This window comes from Bombina bombina, chromosome 1, assembly GCF_027579735.1.
Source record: "Bombina bombina isolate aBomBom1 chromosome 1, aBomBom1.pri, whole genome shotgun sequence".
Taxonomy (NCBI): Eukaryota; Metazoa; Chordata; class Amphibia; order Anura; family Bombinatoridae; genus Bombina; species Bombina bombina.
In genome coordinates this window covers 452,740,520-452,762,086 of record NC_069499.1, presented here as the reverse complement: position 1 = coordinate 452,762,086, position 21,567 = coordinate 452,740,520, and the positions used below count along the sequence as shown (strand labels likewise).

General features: G+C 39.0%; 1 protein-coding gene across 2 annotated transcripts in view; it reads right to left on the bottom strand.

Annotated features, from left to right (window-relative positions):
• The window catches only part of ITGA6 (integrin subunit alpha 6), a 115,848-nt gene that overhangs the window by 16,365 nt on the left and 77,916 nt on the right, over positions 1-21,567 (bottom strand). The window contains exons 15-25 of one of the 2 annotated variants that reach the window (XM_053698441.1): positions 21,273-21,465; positions 21,103-21,186; positions 19,419-19,498; positions 19,249-19,326; positions 17,860-17,962; positions 12,475-12,648; positions 11,481-11,582; positions 9,435-9,545; positions 9,235-9,333; positions 8,105-8,230; positions 6,762-6,892 (exon numbers count right to left, since the gene is read on the bottom strand). In XM_053698441.1, coding sequence (XP_053554416.1) covers positions 6,785-6,892; positions 8,105-8,230; positions 9,235-9,333; positions 9,435-9,545; positions 11,481-11,582; positions 12,475-12,648; positions 17,860-17,962; positions 19,249-19,326; positions 19,419-19,498; positions 21,103-21,186; positions 21,273-21,465 — 1,258 coding nt within the window. In that variant the 3' untranslated portion in view covers positions 6,762-6,784. The remainder of the gene's footprint in view (positions 1-6,761; positions 6,893-8,104; positions 8,231-9,234; positions 9,334-9,434; positions 9,546-11,480; positions 11,583-12,474; positions 12,649-17,859; positions 17,963-19,248; positions 19,327-19,418; positions 19,499-21,102; positions 21,187-21,272; positions 21,466-21,567) is intronic. The other variant, XM_053698442.1, reaches the window with a different exon arrangement.

Here is a 21,567-nt window from a genome sequence, read left to right as displayed (position 1 = left end):
TTAGCTTAAGTGCAAAAACAGAATTTATGTTTACCTGATAAATTACTTTCTCCAACGGTGTGTCCGGTCCACGGCGTCATCCTTACTTGTGGGATATTCTCTTCCCCAACAGGAAATGGCAAAGAGCCCAGCAAAGCTGGTCACATGATCCCTCCTAGGCTCCGCCTACCCCAGTCATTCGACCGACGTTAAGGAGGAATATTTGCATAGGAGAAACCATATGTTACCGTGGTGACTGTAGTTAAAGAAAATAAATTATCAGACCTGATTAAAAAAACCAGGGCGGGCCGTGGACCGGACACACCGTTGGAGAAAGTAATTTATCAGGTAAACATAAATTCTGTTTTCTCCAACATAGGTGTGTCCGGTCCACGGCGTCATCCTTACTTGTGGGAACCAATACCAAAGCTTTAGGACACGGATGAAGGGAGGGAGCAAATCAGGTCACCTAAATGGAAGGCACCACGGCTTGCAAAACCTTTCTCCCAAAAATAGCCTCAGAAGAAGCAAAAGTATCAAATTTGTAAAATTTAGAAAAAGTGTGCAGTGAAGACCAAGTCGCTGCCTTACATATCTGATCAACAGAAGCCTCGTTCTTGAAGGCCCATGTGGAAGCCACAGCCCTAGTGGAGTGAGCTGTGATTCTTTCAGGAGGCTGCCGTCCGGCAGTCTCATAAGCCAATCGGATAATGCTTTTAATCCAGAAGGAGAGAGAGGTAGAAGTTGCTTTTTGACCTCTCCGTTTACCAGAATAAACAACAAACAAAGACAAAGTTTGTCTGAAAACCTTAGTAGCTGCTAAGTAAAATTTGAGAGCACGAACTACATCCAAGTTGTGCAACAAACGTTCCTTCTTTGAAACTGGATTAGGACACAAAGAAGGCACAACTATCTCCTGGTTAATGTCTTTGTTAGAAACAACTTTTGGAAGAAAACCAGGTTTAGTACGCAAAACCACCTTATCTGCATGGAACACCAGATAAGGAGAAGAACACTGCAGAGCAGATAATTCTGAAACTCTTCTAGCAGAAGAAATTGCAACCAAAAACAAAACTTTCCAAGATAATAACTTAATATCAACGGAATGTAAGGGTTCAAACGGAACCCCCTGAAGAACTGAAAGAACTAGGTTGAGACTCCAAGGAGGAGTCAAAATTTTGTAAACAGGCTTGATTCTAACCAGAGCCTGAACAAAGGCTAGAACATCTGGCACAGCTGCCAGCTTTTTGTGAAGTAACACAGACAAGGCAGAAATCTGTCCCATCAAGGAACTTGCAGATAATCCTTTTTCCAATCCTTCTCGAAGGAAGGATAGACTCTTAGGAATCTTAACCTTGTCCCAAGGGAATCCTGCAGATTCACACCAACAGATATACCAAATTATGTGGTAATTTTCTGGTTACAGGCTTTCAGGCCTGAACAAGAGTATTAATAACAGAATCTGAGAACCCTCGCTTTGATAAGATCAAGCGTTCAATCTCCAAGCAGTCAGCTGGAGTGGGTCGAACGGACCTAGAACAAGAAGGTCTCGTCTCAAAGGTAGCTTCCATGGTGGAGCCGATGACATATTCACCAGATCTGCATACCAAGTCCTGCGTGGCCACGCAGGAGCTATCAAAATCACCGACGCCCTCTCCTGATTGATCCTGGCTACCAGCCTGGGGATGAGAGGAAACGGCGGGAACACATAAGCTAGTTTGAAGGTCCAAGGTGCTACTAGTGCATCCACTAGAGCCGCCTTGGGATCCCTGGATCTGTACCCGTAGTAAGGAACTCTGAAGTTCTGACGAGAGGCCATCAGATCCATGTCTGGAATGCCCCACGGTTGAGTGACTTGGGCAAAGATTTCCGGATGGAGTTCCCACTCCCCCGGATGCAATGTCTGACGACTCAGAAAATCCGCTTCCCAATTTTCCACTCCTGGGATGAGGATAGCAGACAGGTGGCAGGAGTGAGACTCCGCCCATAGAATGATTTTGGTCACTTCTTCCATCGCTAGGGAACTCCTTGTTCCCCCCTGATGGTTGATGTATGAACTTGGCCCTCGCTAGCTGAGGCCAAGCTTTGAGAGCATTGAATATCGCTCTCAGTTCCAGAATATTTATCGGTAGAAGAGATTCTACCCGAGACCAAAGACCCTGAGCTTTCAGGGATCCCCAGACCGCGCCCCAGCCCATCAGACTGGCATCGGTCGTGACAATGACCCACTCTGGTCTGCGGAAGGTCATCCCTTGTGACAGGTTGTCCAGGGACAGCCACCAACGGAATGAGTCTCTGGTCCTCTGATTTACTTGTATCTTCGGAGACAAGTCTGAATAGTCCCCATTCCACTGACTGAGCAGGAACAGTTGTAATGGTCTTAGATGAATGCGCACAAAAGGAACTATGTCCATTGCCGCTACCATCAAACCTATCACTTCCATGCACTGCGCTATGGAAGGAAGAGGAACGGAATGAAGTATCCGACAAGAGTCTAGAAGTTTTGTTTTTCTGGCTTCTGTCAGAAAAATCCTCATTTCTAAGGAGTCTATTATAGTTCCCAAGAAGGGAACCCTCGTTGACGGAGATAGAGAACTCTTTTCCACGTTCACTTTCCATCCGTGAGATCTGAGAAAGGCCAGGACAATGTCCGTGTGAGCCTTTACTTGAGGAAGGGACGACGCTCGAATCAGAATGTCGTCCAAGTAAGGTACTACAGCAATGCCCCTTGGTCTTAGCACCGCCAGAAGGGACCCTAGTACCTATGAGAAAATCCTAGGAGCAGTGGCTAATCCGAAAGAAAACGCCACGAACTGGAAATGCTTGTCCAGGAATTCAAACCTTAGGAACCGATGATGTTCCTTGTGGATAGGAATATGTAGATACGCATCCTTGAAATCCACCTTGGTCATGAATTGACCTTCCTGGATGGAAGGAAGAAGTGTTCGAATGGTTTCCATCTTGAACGATGGAACCTTGAGAAACTTGTTCAAGATCTTGAGATCTAAGATTGGTCTGAACGTTCCCTCTTTTTTGGGAACTATGAACAGATTGGAGTAGAACCCCATCCCTTGTTCTCTAATGGAACAGGATGAATCACTCCCATTTTTAGCAGGTCTTCTACCCAATGTAAGAATGCCTGTCTTCTTATGTGGTCTGAAGACAACTGAGACCTGTGGAACCTCCCCCTTGGAGGAAGCCCCTTGAACTCCAGAGAATAACCTTGGGAGACTATTTCTAGCGCCCAAGGGTCCAGAACATCTCTTGCCCCAGCCTGAGCGAAGAGAGAGAGTCTGCCCCCCACCAGATCCGGTCCCGGATCGGGGGCCCGCATTTCATGCTGTCTTGGTAGCAGTGGCAGGTTTCCTGGCCTGCTTTCCTTTGTTCCAGCCTTGCATAGGTCTCCAGGCTGGATTGGCTTGAGAAGTATTACCTTCCTGCTTAGAGGACGTAGCCCTTGGGGCTGATCCGTTTCTGCGAAAGGGACGAAACTTAGGTTTATTTTTGGTCTTGAAAAGACCTATCCTGAGGAAGGGCGTGGCCCTTGCCCCCAGTGATATCAGAGATAATCTCTTTCAAGTCAGGGCCAAAGAGTGTTTTCCCCTTGAAAGGAATGTCAAGCAATTTGTTCTTGGAAGACGCATCCGCTGCCCAAGATTTTAACCAAAGCGCTCTGCGCCACAATAGCAAACCCAGAATTTTTTCGCCGCTAACCTAGCCAATTGCAAGGTGGCGTCTAGGGTGAAAGAATTAGCCAATTTAAGAGCACGAATTCTGTCCATAATCTCCTCATAAGAAGAAGAATTACTAATAATCGCCTTTCCTAGCTCATCAAACTAGAAACACGCGGCTGCAGTGACAGGGACAATGCATGCAATTGGTTGTAGAAGGGAACCTTGCTGAACAAACATCTTTAGCAGACCTTCTAATTTTTTATCCATAGGATCTTGGAAAGCACAACTATCTTCTATGGGTATAGTGGCGCGCTTGTGTAGAGTAGAAACCGCCCCCTCGACCTTGGGGACTGTCTGCCATCAGTCCTTTCTGGTGTCGACTATAGGAAAACAATTTTATAAATATGGGGGGAGGTACTAAAGGTATACCGGGCCTGTCCCATTCTGTACTAACAATGTACGCCACCCGCTTGGATATAGGAAAAGCTTCGGGGGGCCCCGGGGCCTCTAAGAACTTTTCCATTTTACATAGTGGTTCTGGAATGACCAGATAATCACAATCATCCAAATTGGATAACACCTCCTTAAGCAGAGCGCGGAGATGTTCCAACTTAAATTTAAAAGTAATCACATCAGGTTCAGCTTGTTGAGAAATGTTTCCTGAATCTGAAATTTCTCCCTCAGACAAAACCTCCCTGGCCCCCTCAGACTGGTGTAGGGGCCCTTCAGAAACCATATCATCAGCGTTCTCATGCTCTACAGAATTTTCTAAAACAGAGCAGTCGCGCTTTCACTGATAAGTGGGCATATTGGCTAAAATGTTTTTGATAGAATTATCCATTACAGCCGTTAAATGTTGCATAGTAAGGAGTATTGGCGCACTAGATGTACTAGGGGCCTCCTGTATGGGCAAGACTGGTGTAGACGAAGGAGGGGATGATGCAGTACCATGCTTACTCCCCTCACTTGAGGAATCATCTTGGGCATCATTTTTACTAAATTTTTTTATGACATAAAATACATATAGTTAAATGAGAAGGAACCTTGGTTTCCCCACAGTCAGAACACAATCTATCTGGTAGTTCAGACATGTTAAACAGGCATAAACTTGATAACAAAGCACAAAAAACGTTTTAAAATAAAACCGTTACTGTCACTTTAAATTTTAAACTAAACACACTTTATTACTGCAATTGCGAAAAAGTATGAAGGAATTGTTCAAAATTCACCAAAATTTCACCACAGTGTCTTAAAGCCTTAAAAGTATTGCACACCAAATTTGGAAGCTTTAACCCTTAAAATAACGGAACCGGAGCCGTTTTTATATTTAACCCCTTTACAGTCCCTGGAATCTGCTTTGCTGAGACCCAACCAAGCCCAAAGGGGAATACGATACCAAATGATGCCTTCAGAAAGACCTTTCTATGTATCAGAGCTCCACACACATGCAGCTGCATGCCATGCTGTCCTCAAAAACAAGTGCGCCATACCGGCGCGAAAATGAGGCTCTGACTATGATTAGGGAAAGCCCCTAAAGAATAAGGTGTCAAAAACAGTGCCTGCCGATATAATCATATCAAAATACCCAGAATAAATGATTCCTCAAGGCTAAATATGTGTTAATAATGAATCGATTTAGCCCAGAAAAAGTCTACAGTCTTAATAAGCCCTTGTGAAGCCCTTATTTACTATCTTAATAAACATGGCTTACCGGATCCCATAGGGAAAATGACAGCTTCCAGCATTACATCGTCTTGTTAGAATGTGTCATACCTCAAGCAGTAAGAGACTGCACACTGTTCCCCCAACTGAAGTTAATTGCTCTCAACAGTCCTGTGTGGAACAGCCATGGATTTTAGTTACGGTGCTAAAATCATTTTCCTCATACAAACAGAAATCTTCATCTCTTTTCTGTTTCTGAGTAAATAGTACATACCAGCACTATTTTAAAATAACAAACTCTTGATTGAATAATAAAAACTACAGTTAAACACTAAAAAACTCTAAGCCATCTCCGTGGAGATGTTGCCTGTACAACGGCAAAGAGAATGACTGGGGTAGGCGGAGCCTAGGAGGGATCATGTGACCAGCTTTGCTGGGCTCTTTGCCATTTCCTGTTGGGGAAGAGAATATCCCACAAGTAAGGATGACGCCGTGGACCGGACACACCTATGTTGGAGAAATATATTATTATAATTATTTGTGTAGTGCTGCCAAAGTCTGTAGCACTAGACAAGCTGGCTCTAACCAAAAATATGTTTTATTGATAACTGATTTGCATGGGTATCACTGTATGACGGCAACATGTATCATCCTGTATTTTCCCCCATTGCATAAATAGAAAAAATGACATTCAAAAGCCTTTGGTAATATTTCTTTTGTTATAGACTTTTTTTTTCTTACATAAAGAAAGCTATATATTAGGTTGTTTTGTTTCTTAACAGCAAACCAGTAACTAATTCAGAAATAAAGTCTGTCAGTGCTATGTAAACATTCTTCTGAAACCACACACATGTGTAGTAATTACCACTGAGAATTTCTTAAACAGAAGTAAAAACATAGCTCTCTAGTAAATTAGTCATACTTTATAAAGAAGCATGAATCTTGATGTAAAAGTCAAAATGAAACATGATTCAGATACAGCCTACAATTTTACAATAATTTATTTATCTAATATCAAACGTACCTCATTTTCTTTATATGCTTTGTTAAAACGTAGCTTTCCCCAATATGATATATACGCTATTGAGGCTACCTCAGTATGCTCTCATGGGAAGGTGTTAAGTTTAAACAAAGAATACAAAAAGAGAGGTACAACTGGTAATAAAAGTAATTGTTTTGTTGTTTTTTTTGTTTTATAATTGCACTCCGAATCATTAATGGTTCATTTTGACTTCCAAGGGCCAATAATATAAATTCCCTGTAAGTAAAGAAAGTGTGTGTTTTCAGATTAGTGCCAGAGAGAAACAAAGTAAGGTTTAAATACATATATAAATAGTGATTAATAAAAAACAAGATCCGTGAAGCAAAAGCATCCCTGATGTTAAATTCCACACAGTGTGCAGCCAATATATGCCCCGCAACCAGCAATTTGAAATAATCAATTACCAATCACAGAATGTTGATCAATACTATGCATCAGCAGTTAGTCTCTCTTTATCAGATGGCTGAGAATGGATCTCAGCCTTGTGATATGTAGCATCAAATTGATCTTTCTTACTTCTCTTGAAGAAACCACACTACAAAGAATCAAGGTGATGAGATAAATTGAATTGCAGTGATTAGAAAGAAAAAACAACAACACATTTTCATCAATACATTTACAATTTGATGCTGAATTTGTTTCCAAATGTATTATTAAAAGGCACAATGATTTCAGTGAATTTGATGACCGTTCAGCTGCATTGTGATGCTCAATCCTTCCTCTATTTTTATTATTCTAAAAGTGAAGTGGCAGAAGTTGTAGACCATGGGCAGTCAATAGGCAAACCAACGTCCAGATCAGCTCCCTTTTCTCTAGGGTTGTCCATCCTTTTCACTTGAGTCACCATACTAAATTATACAAATTCGATTCTACTACTTAAGACAGACAGAAAATATTGTAATAATATATACAGTAAATATACTGCAGGTGAGTTGTGCTTTTGCTTTGGGAAATGCCAGCATGTGCTGGACAGTGATGCAGCAATATATCTGTTTCAAAGAACCAAACTGATGCACAAAGGACACAGATGACTTTGTTTTTCTTACTGCCTTTATATTTCTTCTCAGTTACTGTTTTTAGATAATCAGACTCAAACAATATATCCATCTTTAAAGGGATATAATACTGCACAAACTGCATGCTTTAATTCATCATCTAATTCATGAGAGCATGCAATTTTAGCACTACCAACCCTGCAGGTCTATGTGCTGCTTATTGTCCATTTAAAACCAGCAGTTCTCTGTGGCTTCCGAGTGAGGGCAGGGTACTAAAATTACATGTGCTAACAAATTACAGTATAAGTATAATGTCTCCTTAAAGAGTAGAGGGCCAAATAAAAAACCTATACGACCATAAGGATGGTAACCATAGCTTAAGATCTCAATACCATCGCATAATATCCAACCACTGTGTTTTTATGAATCCTGTTATATAAACATTTCTATATATTTATGTGTAAAAAATAAATACAGTGAGTGGACCTTGACATAAATATTCAATATCAAACTTTGAACCTTGATGAAGTTGTTTATATCAATTGATTACATTGGTCTTTCACATAATTGATGCATTTTTAGAGATATGCTTGAAGAAAATACCATTATTGTTAATACTATGTATAATATATACTGTACAAACCTATGTGCACAAAATAATACGCTATCAAAATATGATCAATTATTAAAAAAAATAATAGTGTGTAAAATCAGCACTGCAGATAAAAATGCCAATAAATACACAAACTCACCTTCCACAATAGAAACACTAAGAGGGCGAGCATCAAAATCCCAGCAAGAATGGAAACCAGAATAATCCACCAAGGTACGCCGGTGTACTGAGCTACTGTCTTCTCTGGGAAAACTGTCAAACGAATCTACCAGCAAATGAATACAAAGTTACACTAGTGTGATCTTTAACAAGATCGACTTCATAACATTTACCTATTTCACATATAGCATAGGATTTAATCAAAAATAAACAAAACACGGAAAATAGACGATCTAAGGAGTGGTGTTTTTATGTAATGTGACTTTAGGAAGTATTAAATTAGTTTAGAAAAGGAGCAGCTAACATTCTCTGTTTAAAACATATGCATCAAAACAATTGGACAGTCTAACGCAAAACTACAAGCCCTGATTCCTTAAAGAATGTAATTGTTACATTATTGACCCTAGTTTCTGATGTGTTTAATCCCCACAAAGAGCTTAAACACATTGGTAAAGTCCCACTCAGATGCCACAAGCCTGAGTAGAACATGGAGACCGGCACTCCTGATTGGCTGATCGGCTGTGTTCTGCTAAGTAGGTGCAATGCTTATGACCCTGGGCAACACTTTAATCTCCTTTGCAAGGGTTTAACACATAGGACTAGATTATAAGTGGAACGCAAAACATCGCTTTTGTGAAAGCAATATTTGCGCTCCACTTAGTAATAACAGTGCATGCAAATGGGAGCCTCTTTCTCATGCTGTGAGACACGGCATGAGAGCTAGCGCAGCGAAGGGGGTAAGTTGCACAGCAATGGGCAGCAGATTGTAAATGTATATGAATATATATTTATGTGTTACTATATGTATATATACACATATTAACACAAATATATATTTATATAAGCATATATATTTACAGGGAACACAGAGTTCCCATAGACTGTTATGTAAAGACATTTTTCAGTGCCTTTTTTTTTTTCTAACACCCTACACCCCCTTATAACTGAATATTCTTTATTTTGGGGGTTATTTTAAAAATTAATCAGAGCCCATAGTAAGTTTGAGTCACTAATATAACATTAATAAATACTATAATGGATTGCAGCATGTCATTTTTCTTGCATACAAATGTCCCTTTAATATATTAATATATGCAATCATTTACTTACCTGATAAGCATCATTGGAAATTTTTAGGTTTTGAGAAGCTGAATCTACACTAATGGATGCTTTCACGATTATGTCAAGGTAATTCATCTTTGAATAGTGCTGTTTGTAAGGAAAGCAAATGTATTATTAAACATGGGTATATAAACTTTCTCATAAGTTACAAATAAAAGCATACAAGAGACAGGCTACTGATGTGATACCTCTAGAAACGTACTGTTCCACAACCGTGCCCGTGCTGTAATGGCTGCATTGCTGTCCAGCCCTTGAAGTGGGCACTTGATGGTTACACACCTTGCATCGTTATTACAATCCTGTAATTGATCAATAAGAATGAGACTTTCAGAATACTGCTAAACAGATTTGCACTTAAGCCTATAAGAATAAAACGCAAGATTGAAAAGTAATAATGTTAATGTGTTTGCAAAAGAAAAATATTGAATGTTCGACAAACATTTTGCAATTGCTTAGAACAATAAAGACCAACGTATTACATTTGCTGAATATGCAGAAACATTTGCTCACCCCTATTTATAAGTATATTACCTGTACCTAATGTGATGCACAGTTAGGATACCATTAAAAATGTAATCTTCATGTTTCAGTGCTACGTGATGATTGGTAGAAAATGCAGTGATTACATTAATGTACATTTAATTTATTTTTATAAATATGCTTAACAATAGTAAAAAAATAAAAGGTGTTAAAGGGGATAGGGAAGTTGTCTTGTGTGTGTTTGTATATATATATATATAAATAAAAGATGAAGGCTCATTACAGAATATAATGGGAATGCATCAGAAAGTCCTTTATATTTGTTCTCTCCAACAACAGTCACTCACTAACTTAACATTTTATATATATCACGCAGCAATAATTAAATATATATTTATATGAACATGGTGTGTTCAATAAAAACATGGCAACATTTCATTCTTTGTGTGTTATTAGTTTAAGCAGACTGTGATTGTCTATTGTTGTGACTTAGATGATGATCAGATCACATTTTATGACCAATTTGTGCAGAAATCCATATCATTCCAAAGGGTTCACATACTTTTTCTTGCAACTGTATATATTTATGTGTTTATATGTGTAAATACACATTAACACACACACATATATGTATATAAGCACATACATATATATTAAGAGTAAAAACACAGTCCCCATTCACCTCTACCTAAAGATATTTTCAGTGCCTTTAACCCCTTATAACTGCTTTGTGCAGTTATTTTATGAAAAAAATTTACATGCTCATATTTTTTATTTATTTTAAAGAACTGTCACTTTATTTTGGGGGCAATTTGGGCAACTATTTATCATTAACCAGAGGTCTGACCTCTGGTTGATTGCACTTAATGCAAAGTGAAACCCCGAGCTTGCGGGATCATTAACCAGCCACTTGTAAAGGCTGGTTATTTAATGTGCACCCGTAAATGGGCAAATTTGCCCTTTTACAGGTGCACATTAAAATAGTGCTCCACTTGTAATCTAGCCCAAATGGGCAATAATTTATTATTTAAAAAATATTACATATTTCTGATATAGCCAACAATATGCAGGACCTGAGAGCAGAAAGGAACAAAAACTCTTCCCTTGTACAGCCAGAAGAAGATAAATACAAATCTGCAATCCCTCATGAAAAGTTTAGGTAGCAAATGAACTGTAGCAGCAATTGCCATACACTTTGGAAATACCGGATTCAACAAAAAGTGGACTGTATGGCTCTTTCACCAAAAATGAATAGTCAAACAGTTTTGCCAACATCTGTTAGAACTAAACAGATATACTTTATGCAGTGTTATGGGGACCAAAAGTTATTTAAATAACATCTTAACATATAACTCAATCTAGTTCACAGTGTAAACAGTCATTTTAGTAACAAAGATCCCTGAGGGCTAAGCTTCCCCCTTACTCCATTTCCCACGCTCTAAGATGGAGCAACTTAAGAAAAGAAGGGTAGTTGAGTAAATATAGATAATTTATAGCCAGTGGCTTCTAAATCTTTTCACCTCCTCTATATCTCATCTCCCAAATCGTCAGTGTTCGAAAATCAGTTTGAGGAAAACTCCATGACCTGATTAGAGAAAGCAACTAGCGTACCACCTCATACTGTACCAAAAGCCTCTAAAGGAAGGCACCAAATGAACTAAACCATCAGTTCATGCAACAGACAGCTTGCATGTGAGAAACACACCTAAATGTGTGAAACCATAGTAGACCACTTAAAAGAAGGTAGCTCTTACCAATGTCAAGTATTTCCTTTCTGCAAACAGTGAAAATTTCTTTTCATCTCCTCCTGTCTGCTTTTCTCCAAGTTCACGTTTAGTTCTCTTGTTGCTAGATTCCTTGTAAAGAAAAAAGTCACACGTAAAATACAATGAATTTATAAATCCAAGCTAAAGTGAAAATGGCGTTAGCAAGTTACAGGAGAATTGTTTATATTTTTATTGTACAATATCAGTAGAGGGGTACAGAAGTATAACGCTTTTTTAACGTTCTCTTTTAGAGCTCATGTTTTATGTCAGTGAGTAGATTGTGAACATGACTACACTGTGCACTGTCATTATATATAGTAAGTAAATAAGTTAGTATGAGACAATGATCGTTCCTCTGACACATCTTTTGTGTGCGATTACCTGGCTGTCACTACATTTACTAAAGCTCTTATTCTATTATGCTATTAGGAGTCTACTTTTTGGCTTGTTTTAATTAACAATCAGTTTACATGTGCAATAGAACTGCACCCTATGTTTAAATTATTTTATATATAAAATTTACACTTCACAAGAAAGAGGCTGTTCAGAATATTTGATGGGTTCCTTTAAAAGGGACATTAAACTCAAAATAAAAATCCTCTATAAAATGTTGGCTTAAGCATAAAAAAAAATGCATTGTGCATTTAATATTAATTTCCTTTTTTTTACTGTAATTTGCTTCTGGAAATTCTATGTTCTTTTAACGTACCTAAGAGGGCCGGAGTGCATAATGTAAATATAAATATGCTGCTGCCCTACTGCCCCGTGCTACACAATGGTTAATTAGATCAGTACAGGCGCTTTTTCACCTGGATCCTTCAAATACATCTATATGTATGTAGATATGTTGCACTGTGGTGGTTAATTGCTGTTATATGATATATGTGCATGGTCTTCACTGTCAGGTGTTTGTTACAAACAGGCCATTAACATCATGCAAAATTTTAACTAAAAGAAACATTAAAAAAAAAAATCAACTTACTGCAAGATTCAATTTATTTATTTCATCTGCAGGCTGACAGGTTACTTTTTCCAAACCTTTTGTGTCTATTTTCATCAAATAAAGTAACCATTTTCCATTGTTAATTTCTTTTGGCCACTGAATATCCAAGTTGGCAGTACCAAGTGCTTTAAGTGGTCTACCAAAATTGGTTACCTAGAAATGAAAGAAAAATATAATCAGATTACTTCAAGCGATTGATGATTTTGTCACATCTTCTGCTGGAATTGAACCTAAGTCTCCTGGGTCACTGTGTTCTAGCTGTGAGCCATTGGAGGATCTGTGCTGTCTTTTCCTAGTTCTTTTACTTGGAATATGTGTTTCAGTAGGGCTGCTGCCTCACACCTGATCCTCCAGGTGTGATGAATTTGCAGTTAATGCACTATATAAAGGCAGCTCAGCTCATTCTCCAGTGTTCTTTCTCTGCTACAGCACCTGTTAAAGTTGCAATCTTAGTTCTCACTTCCTGTTGCTGATTTTTGGCCTGCCCCCGTTTACGAGTTTAGGTTGAGATTTTGTGCTTCTGCTTCCCGGCTACTGCTGACCTTCTGCTTTAATTCCGACTATGCTTTGTTGATGCTGTTTTGCCTTTGCTTTGTCTTTCGTGGATACCAACCCCAGCCTGTGTGACTACTCTATTTGCCTCCCACCTGCAGAGGTACCGCCTTATGCTTGTCAGCTACAGAGGTACCTGCCTCTTGCCTGCCAGCTAAAGGGGAAGCTGCCTCCTACTTGCCAGGTACAGGGATACCTACCTCCCAGCCACAGAGGTACCTGTCTGCCAGCTACAGGGGCTCATGCCTGCCAGCTACAGGGGTAGCTGCCTCCTGCCGGCCAGCTACAGGAGTAACCGCCTCCTGCTTGCCAGCTACAGCAGTACCTACCTCCTGCCTGCCTGCCAGCAACAGAGGTACCTGCCTGCCAGCTACAGAGGTACCTGCCTCTTGCCTGCCAGCTACAGGGGAAGCTGCCACCTGCTTGCCAGGTACAGGGGTACCTACTTCCTGCCTGCCAGTTACAGAGGTACCTGCCTGCCAACTACAGAGGTAGCGGCCTCCTGCCTGCCAGCTACAGGGGTAACCGCCTCCTGCATGCCAGCTACAGCGGTACCTACCTCCTGCCTGCCAGCTACAGCGGTACCTACCTCCTGCCTGCCAGCTACAGCGGTACCTGCCTGATATCTACAGAGGTACCTGCCTCCTGCTTGCAAGCTACAGGGTAGTGGTCTCCTGCTTGCCAGCTACAGGGGTAGCTGCCTCCTGCCTGCCAGCTACAGGGGTAGCTGCCTCCTGCCTGCCAGCTACAGGGGTAGCTGCCTCCTGCCTGCCAGCTACAGGGGTAGCCTCCTGCCTGCCTGCCAGCTACAGGGGTAACTGCCTCCTGCCTGCCAGCTACAGGGGTAGCCGCCTCATGCCTTCCAACTACAGGGGTAGCCTCCTTCTGCCAGCCAGCTTCAGGGGAACCTGCCTACTGCCTGCCAGCCAGCTACAGGAGTACCTGCCTCCTGCCTGCCAGCCAGCTACAGGGGTACCTGCCTCCTGCCTGCCAGCCAGCTACAGGGGTAGCTGCCTCCTGCCTGCCAGCTACAGGGGTAGCTGCCTCCTGCCTGCCAGCTACAGGGGTAGCTGCCTCCTGCCTGCCAGCTACAGGGGTAGCTGCCTCCTGCCTGCCAGCTACAGGGGTAGCCGCCTCCTGCCTGCCAGCTACAGGGGTAGCCTCCTCCTGCCTGCCAGCTACAGGGGTAGCCTCCTCCTGCCTGCCAGCTACAGGGGTACCTGCCTCCAATAGTTTTACTTCAAATTTTAAATGACCACTTTAAACATATGCAATATTTTCAGACACTTGTAAATATTTTTCTATAATCATAAGTTATTCAAAAATGTACACATTTTATTTTACATAATTCTGTTATTTTCCTGGATAAGCGCTTCTGCTTTTTGTTATATCACCCTAAAGGTAAAGTGGGCAACCTGATGGGGACGTGTTGGCCAGTATGCCGAGAAGAATATAGCTGCATGACATTGGTAAGGGCCACAGATGTCTGAAATGTATATCTGGGGTTGCCATGACTCTTGTATAAAAAAATGACAGCCTGTCCCCCTTCTTATACAGTTATTATAAAAATGGATATTCAAGCGTAGCATTTACAGTTTTCTATGTTGCATAACATTCTTTATATTGGTGAGAGGACCTGTTTTTCAACAATTCCCAAATATCACAATTCACAAACATCAGTTTTATGATTTTATGTCAGTAGGGGGTGCTCTAACACTGCACAAAATGTATAACCTTAAGCACAGGAGTTCCATTAACTACTGTTTTGTTTTGATGCCTGGTATTTTTTTTTAATTTTTTTATTTTAATAATATTTTATTGAGGTTTTTAGCAGACAATTCCATAAAGAAGAAACATACTCACAACAATAACAAATTGGTAAGAATACAATCACCAGAAATAACAATGTACATGCTACAATAGAAACACCGTCATGCGGTAAGATATAAACCCATTAAAGGTAAACAACTATACCTCAAACCTCATTTTATATATCTATAGGAACCTCCTAAACTATTGGTAGGCCACTTTTGGGCTCTTGCATTCTATATAAGATTAATGTAGGTATTCTAAAGTAAGATAACCATTTATAATCCCCCCTTTTAATATATAAGCTGAGCGCGGGCCTATCCGATAGGGCATGAAAAACTGGAGGTATGATACCTAGAATGTTAAATGGTCCCTTATGGACCTTGACGCACAATTTATAGTATAATAAAATAAAATTCAAATGATACAGACGGTTGCACTTGGACCTATATGAGCTTAAGGTATATCAAAAGTCAAATAACAACATAGTTAGTGAGTAGCTGAAACAATGATTAACTAATATATAGCTAAAGATTTTAGGATAGCGGACCAAAGCCGCTCTCAAAATAACCCAGCCTTACTACTGGGAATATAGGATCACCCCCCATGAACTATAAATATATTGGTATGAAATAGCTAAATAAGTTTAACGAATGGAAAGTTTACCCTCTTTGAGGCAATAGATTAAACAGCGGGAGAACGCCGCTTAGAATTGTAATGGGGGGGGGGGGGGAGAGGTGCAGATCGGAGCAGAACTATACTATATCTAGATATAAAATGGCAATGATACAGTAGGCCACCAGGTCGTACGGACAGCCTCGTGAGTCTAATAAATCTAATACTTGGGAGCTAACATAGCTGGCCTCTGGTTCCCAGTTTTACCATATAAGGAGCACCTTTAAATATATTACCAAAAACATATCAAGTCCAATTTAAAGTCTATGTAGTACTAAACAGACCCCTTTTATACAGGCATACAAGTATATAGTATAGACAAACCAATAGCAAGGGATATATATGAAGAATGATTTCGCCCCCTAGGCATGGGCCCTATACCCAGGGGAAAGTATCTAATGATAGTTGAAAAGCCACCCTTAGCAATAAGCTTAACGTTCATAGCAAGCTGCTTCCCACTTTAAATAAGGTATGGAATGTGTACATCCCAAAAACCACTATGTACTATTACGAAAACATCTGCAGAATTTTGGTTTATCTAGAATAGTGAATATTCGAACAGAACTGAATTCTATAAATATCTTTTAACTAGCCTTAAATATACTGTAATAGGGATAAAAAGTTACATAGACAAGTTTAAGGTATGTAGGGTCATGTGACCAATTGTACATTAGGGAAATAAACCCCCCATACCTGTGTGATAATAATATATTGTGGTATCCGATATCCTAGACCAATGCTCTAGCTATGTCTACACAGAAGTATAAACCTAGTTAGCCATCTCCAAATGGTACTATAGGTAATTTGATATCATTCATAAAAGCTTTTTGGGAAATAGGGAAATCTCTTGCATAGAATGTAAGCTCAATATTAAACTGGGGTAATAGGGCTGCATGGGGAAGATGTACCTTTAATCAAAATAAGTGCATGAGAACTCATGTTGGAGTTTGCATTTTCACAATAGTAGTGTAATATCCCCGGACTTTTCTACCCTATTCCACATATATAGAAGATGCAGTACTGACCTGTCCTTGAATAGCAGTGTATGAACATACTAAATATAAAACATTCCAATACAGCAATTAACATAACTGGAAGATGCTATGAAAGCTGTGAAAAGATAAACAGACACATGATCTGAACAAGGTTAATTCTAAATGATAAGGGGAAACTGGCCCTAGGATAATGAAATAAACACACCCGGTGCTTACGAAAAATCACATCAGACAATTGAAACAAGAGCTGTGGCAATGTTCAAAGTCACCCATATTACTCAAAAACATCATCTGCGGGTCGGGCTCCCACACCAGTAACTAATAAAATATAGCAGTGTTCAATTTGTAATTCTGTGTTTGCCAAAGTCCACCATATCATCCTGAGTCAAGCCGGGGAGTAGAGACAGCATACTATAGGTCCGAATTTAACCTATGCCCTCTGGAGTATAGTGGCGATGGTGTTTGACTCGTCCGACTCCTACAATTATCTGAACTAGCAATCTGCTTGTTGCCATGTGCTGTGTATGTACAGAGTTAGCTAAAAGGGAGCGGTGTACATTCATTTTCAGAAGGGACGATCTGGGGTCCTATAACTGTTGTATCTCCGCCTTATGTGGGATCCGTTCCGGTATTGCCACTGTGCTTAAAGCTGTTATAATGTAAACAGCAGGCAAAGGGTCGCACTGGGCTTTTGGTGGGTCGCCTAACACTCCCAAGTAAGAGTGAAGCAGAGGTAGTTGTTGCCACGCTACCGGGGGGCCTTCCAGTGAAAGCCCTGTCCATGTGTCTCCGGACTCCTCGCCCTTAAGTGCGCAGTTAGCCGTTCCCCCTAATGCCGACTGTAGTACATCCGAGAGGTCAGAAAAGCTGCTTGCAAGCTGCTGATCTAGATCCTGCAACATGGCAAGGAGTAGTCCTTGAGTCTCCACCATTTTAAGGGTAGCTTCAGGATCTGTCCTGCAATACCTTAGACTCGTAGTAGTGGAGATAGGCCTCATATATAACATCAGCTCCCTCCAGCAAGGGTCACTAAACAGAGTCTTAAGCCCAGATTTTGACTTAGGCAGAGTATCCCTCCACTATAAGACAACTAATGGATGTCCATGCCTGAATTTATCTTATGCTTTTCCTGTAAATAAGAACTTTATTTCGTTATGGCCTAGGAGCTCACAGAATACGCGTCTGAATGCCTTGGCTGTTGGCTCCGCCCCCCCAATGCCTGGTATTTTTAAATGATCTTATAGGATTAACCTTTATAATACTGCAGGGTACATAATTTACAGATTCTCCTAAAATTATAGGAGGTAAAGTGCTTTCTAAACACAGCACTTACTTTAAACTCAAAATCAATTAAATTTCCGATATCATCCTCTGATTTCATAGCACTCTCTCCAATGACATTCCCTCCAAAATAGACTTGGGATGGTTTAGCAAATCTGCAATACAGAGAGAAAGTTTACATTACTACCAGATACCCATAAAATGTGCATTTAAAGCAGTGGTCTCAAAGTACAGGCCCCAGGGCCAAATGTGGCCCTCAAGATAGTTTCATATGGCCCTCCCTTGTTTAAAAGGTAAACCATTACTTTGAACTGTCAAATTTTTTTAAGATTCTAAGAGGTGTAACTAGTTGATATTCTATATAGGCACTCACAAGACAAATATAAAGACAAAGCATCAAGTGTAGACTCCTAAAACACACTGCGTTGAGTAGATGTCACTTTTTACGTTGCTATACAATTCCAAGTTGATCACTTTACTTGGTACCCACAAGATTATTATACAACTGTGTATGTCTATTGTGGGCTACAACTCCCACTATTCACTACTACTTGGATAAATGGGAGAAGAACACTTGGCCAGTGGCCCCCAGATACTTTTGAGTTTGATACCCCTGATTTAAAGGGACATATATGCAGAAAGAAAATGCTACAATTATTGCTTGCATATAGCTATCCGCAAAAGAGTTACACACACAGTTAAAATCAGCTCCAGAACAGCAATGCACTACTGAGGTCTAGCTTAACACCAAGACATATGTGTGTAGCCACGGATCAGCAGCTAGCTCCCAGCAGCTAGTGCATTGCTGCTCCTGAGAATATTTAGGTAAGATTTTAACAAAGGATATTAAGTAAATCTTTTATAAAAAACTGTAACTAAAAGTCTCTTAAATTTGGATGTTCTATCTTAAAGGGACACTAAAAATAAAATCATCAAAATATACGTTTATGATTTAATATAGAGCATGCTGTTTTAATACACTGTGCAACATTTGATGATGGAAGTAAATTGGAAAGTCTTTTTATATACAGACTTTCAGGGAAACAAGATCCTACTGAGCATGTGCACAATCTCACAGGGAATACATACACTAGTCTGGGATTGGCTATTGTCTGTCACATGATACAGGGTGTCGGAAAATGCAAGAAAAAAATACATTTGTCAGAAAAAAATCTACTGCTTATTTGAAATTCAGATTAGGTATTAAATAATTGTCTTTTTATTATTATTATTAACTTGTTAATTATGCATTGAGTTGTCCTTAAACCATTAACATTTCATTTTGACTCTGCAGTCCTTTTAAAACAGCACCAGTTCTGTTCATTTAATGACTCTATTTCACTTGCTTTTCCCATTAACACTTTAATGCTTGTTTTATAATGCATTCATATTAATTAAACAATTATATAATACATAAGCCGTCTTAAGACTGAAAACTTACCCAGACACAGAAAGCAGCAGCTCCACCACTACCCGAGCTTTAGCATAAATAGGTGCCAAATCAGCTTGTGAACTTGTTCTATAATAAATCATTTATAAAATAAAGTTACTAATTAAAATGTCCATACAAGCATTACAATTCAATTAATAAAACGTCCATAGACAACCTACGTTTCCAACTGCAAAGTGACGTTAAGTTCAGTAGTGTCAACTAATATCTTGCTTGTACTGAGAATGACATAAAATTTTGCCTGGAAAAAAAAAAAACAATGAAACTTTAGAGAGCATGAAAGCAACCTAATAAAAAATATAGGGCGAAAATCCAATATAGGGCTAGATTACAAGAATATCACTATATCACATTCCAATGTTCTTCATATAGAAGAATGTGTTCTATTTATTCATATATATATATGATGATTTGTCGGTAAAGTATATACCTATATGTATATATATATATATATATATATATGATTATAAATAGGTTTAGCTATATACAGACATATAGGAATAGCTATTTAAAATTACTTATAGCATATTCCCTTATGTGAAAAACATAAGAATGTAACACATTTACAGTACGTACACAGTTAAACATATTATAATATATTAATATTGAATAAATATGCTTTTTCATGTATTTGACTGCAAAGGGCTCCAATGCGCACATACACACATTTAGACAAGTATGTATGCATATATGTTTTTTTCCAAACACTTTATACCATGCATATTTGAGCCCTTATAATATTTGAAAAATAATTTTTATCAGACAGTGTTTATTTGAGAGTAACTGTATTTTTACATGTATTTATGTTGTGTTTTCTGCAACTTTTCTTTTTTACTTCTCCTACCCTTTATGCAAGCTAACCCGACGCACATTAAATTTGATTGCACTCACGCAAATGTGTTTACTTTTAGCTCCTAATACGCATCCAAAAAGTCTTTAAAAGTCAATATTGCTTGCAATTAGCGATCCACTAGTAATTTAGTGGCATTTCTTTTGGTAAAGACTAAATTTCCACCAACAACATCTAATGGTATTAAAGGGATATGAAACCCCAAAAAATTATTTCATGATTCAGATAGAGAATACAATTTTAAACAACATTCCAATTTACTTCAATTATCTAATTTGCTTCATTCTTTAGATATCATTTGTTGAAGAAATTGTAAAGCACATGGGTGAGCAAATCACACAATATTTCTGTGTGTAGCCACCAATCAGCAGCTACTGAACCTATTTGGATATGCTTTTCAACAAAGGATATCAAGGGAATTAAGCAAATTAGATAATAGAAATAAATTAGAAAGTTGTTTAAAATTGCATGCTTTATATAAATCTTGAAAGAAAAAAAATTGGGTTACATGTCCATGTTTCAGGTATGTGATGTCTCCCCAAAACAACCAGGAGTCTTGGCAAATCTGCTGTGCTCAGCCAACTAAGCCTCTAATTGGTTACACTGACGTTTAAGGGGCTGGCCCAATGCTAAGCAGAGGGTGAGGTTACAATTAAAAATTATGAAAATATACAAATGCTAAAAATATAAATTAGCAGTTGTCAGTACTATTACATTAACATGAATTAATTATTAATAAATTAATTAAAGTTAACGGATCACTTCCATGTTTTATTTTTTGTTAATTAGACACTGATTTTTACAAATAAAATCGTCTATTACATAAATATATTTAAAGAGTTCCTTTAAAAAAATGAATACAGGACTAGTGATTCAGTTTTTAAGATTTCTGAAATTTCCGCAGTGTAATAAAACGAATGATGGACCACTCAAACAATACACTAGCTATTTTCTTTTATAGAATTTTGTTTTTTTACCTTAGTTATAAAACTTACACTGCTGTTTCTTTTGAAGGGGTTTCCAAGTTCACAAATAACCACAGAACCATTTTGGTTTGATGTACAGGGATGCTGTTTTTCCTGAAGTTATGGTGAAAAAAATATATTATTTACCAAGCTGGGAAATAAATCATTGGCATTTAAAGTCTACGGCTATGGGTACGTACACCTTGTTGTTGGCCTATCTCTTCATATCTTGAATAAGACAAAGTATCTGGCAAATACGCCACCAGTTTAGCTTCATGAGCGTCATCACCGTCCTTTTTGGGATTACGTGGGTCTGATGGGAAATTCGTAACTGTTATTTCCAGCGCAATCTCTTTCTGGTGTTTAAAATCCAACACTGGAACACCATTGTCTCTGTCAAAAACAAAATGTATAAACTCAGCATAAAAAACAAACAAACAAAAAAAAAAAAGTATTTATTTTATTCTTCTTTGAATTAGGCAGAAAAGAGTATTA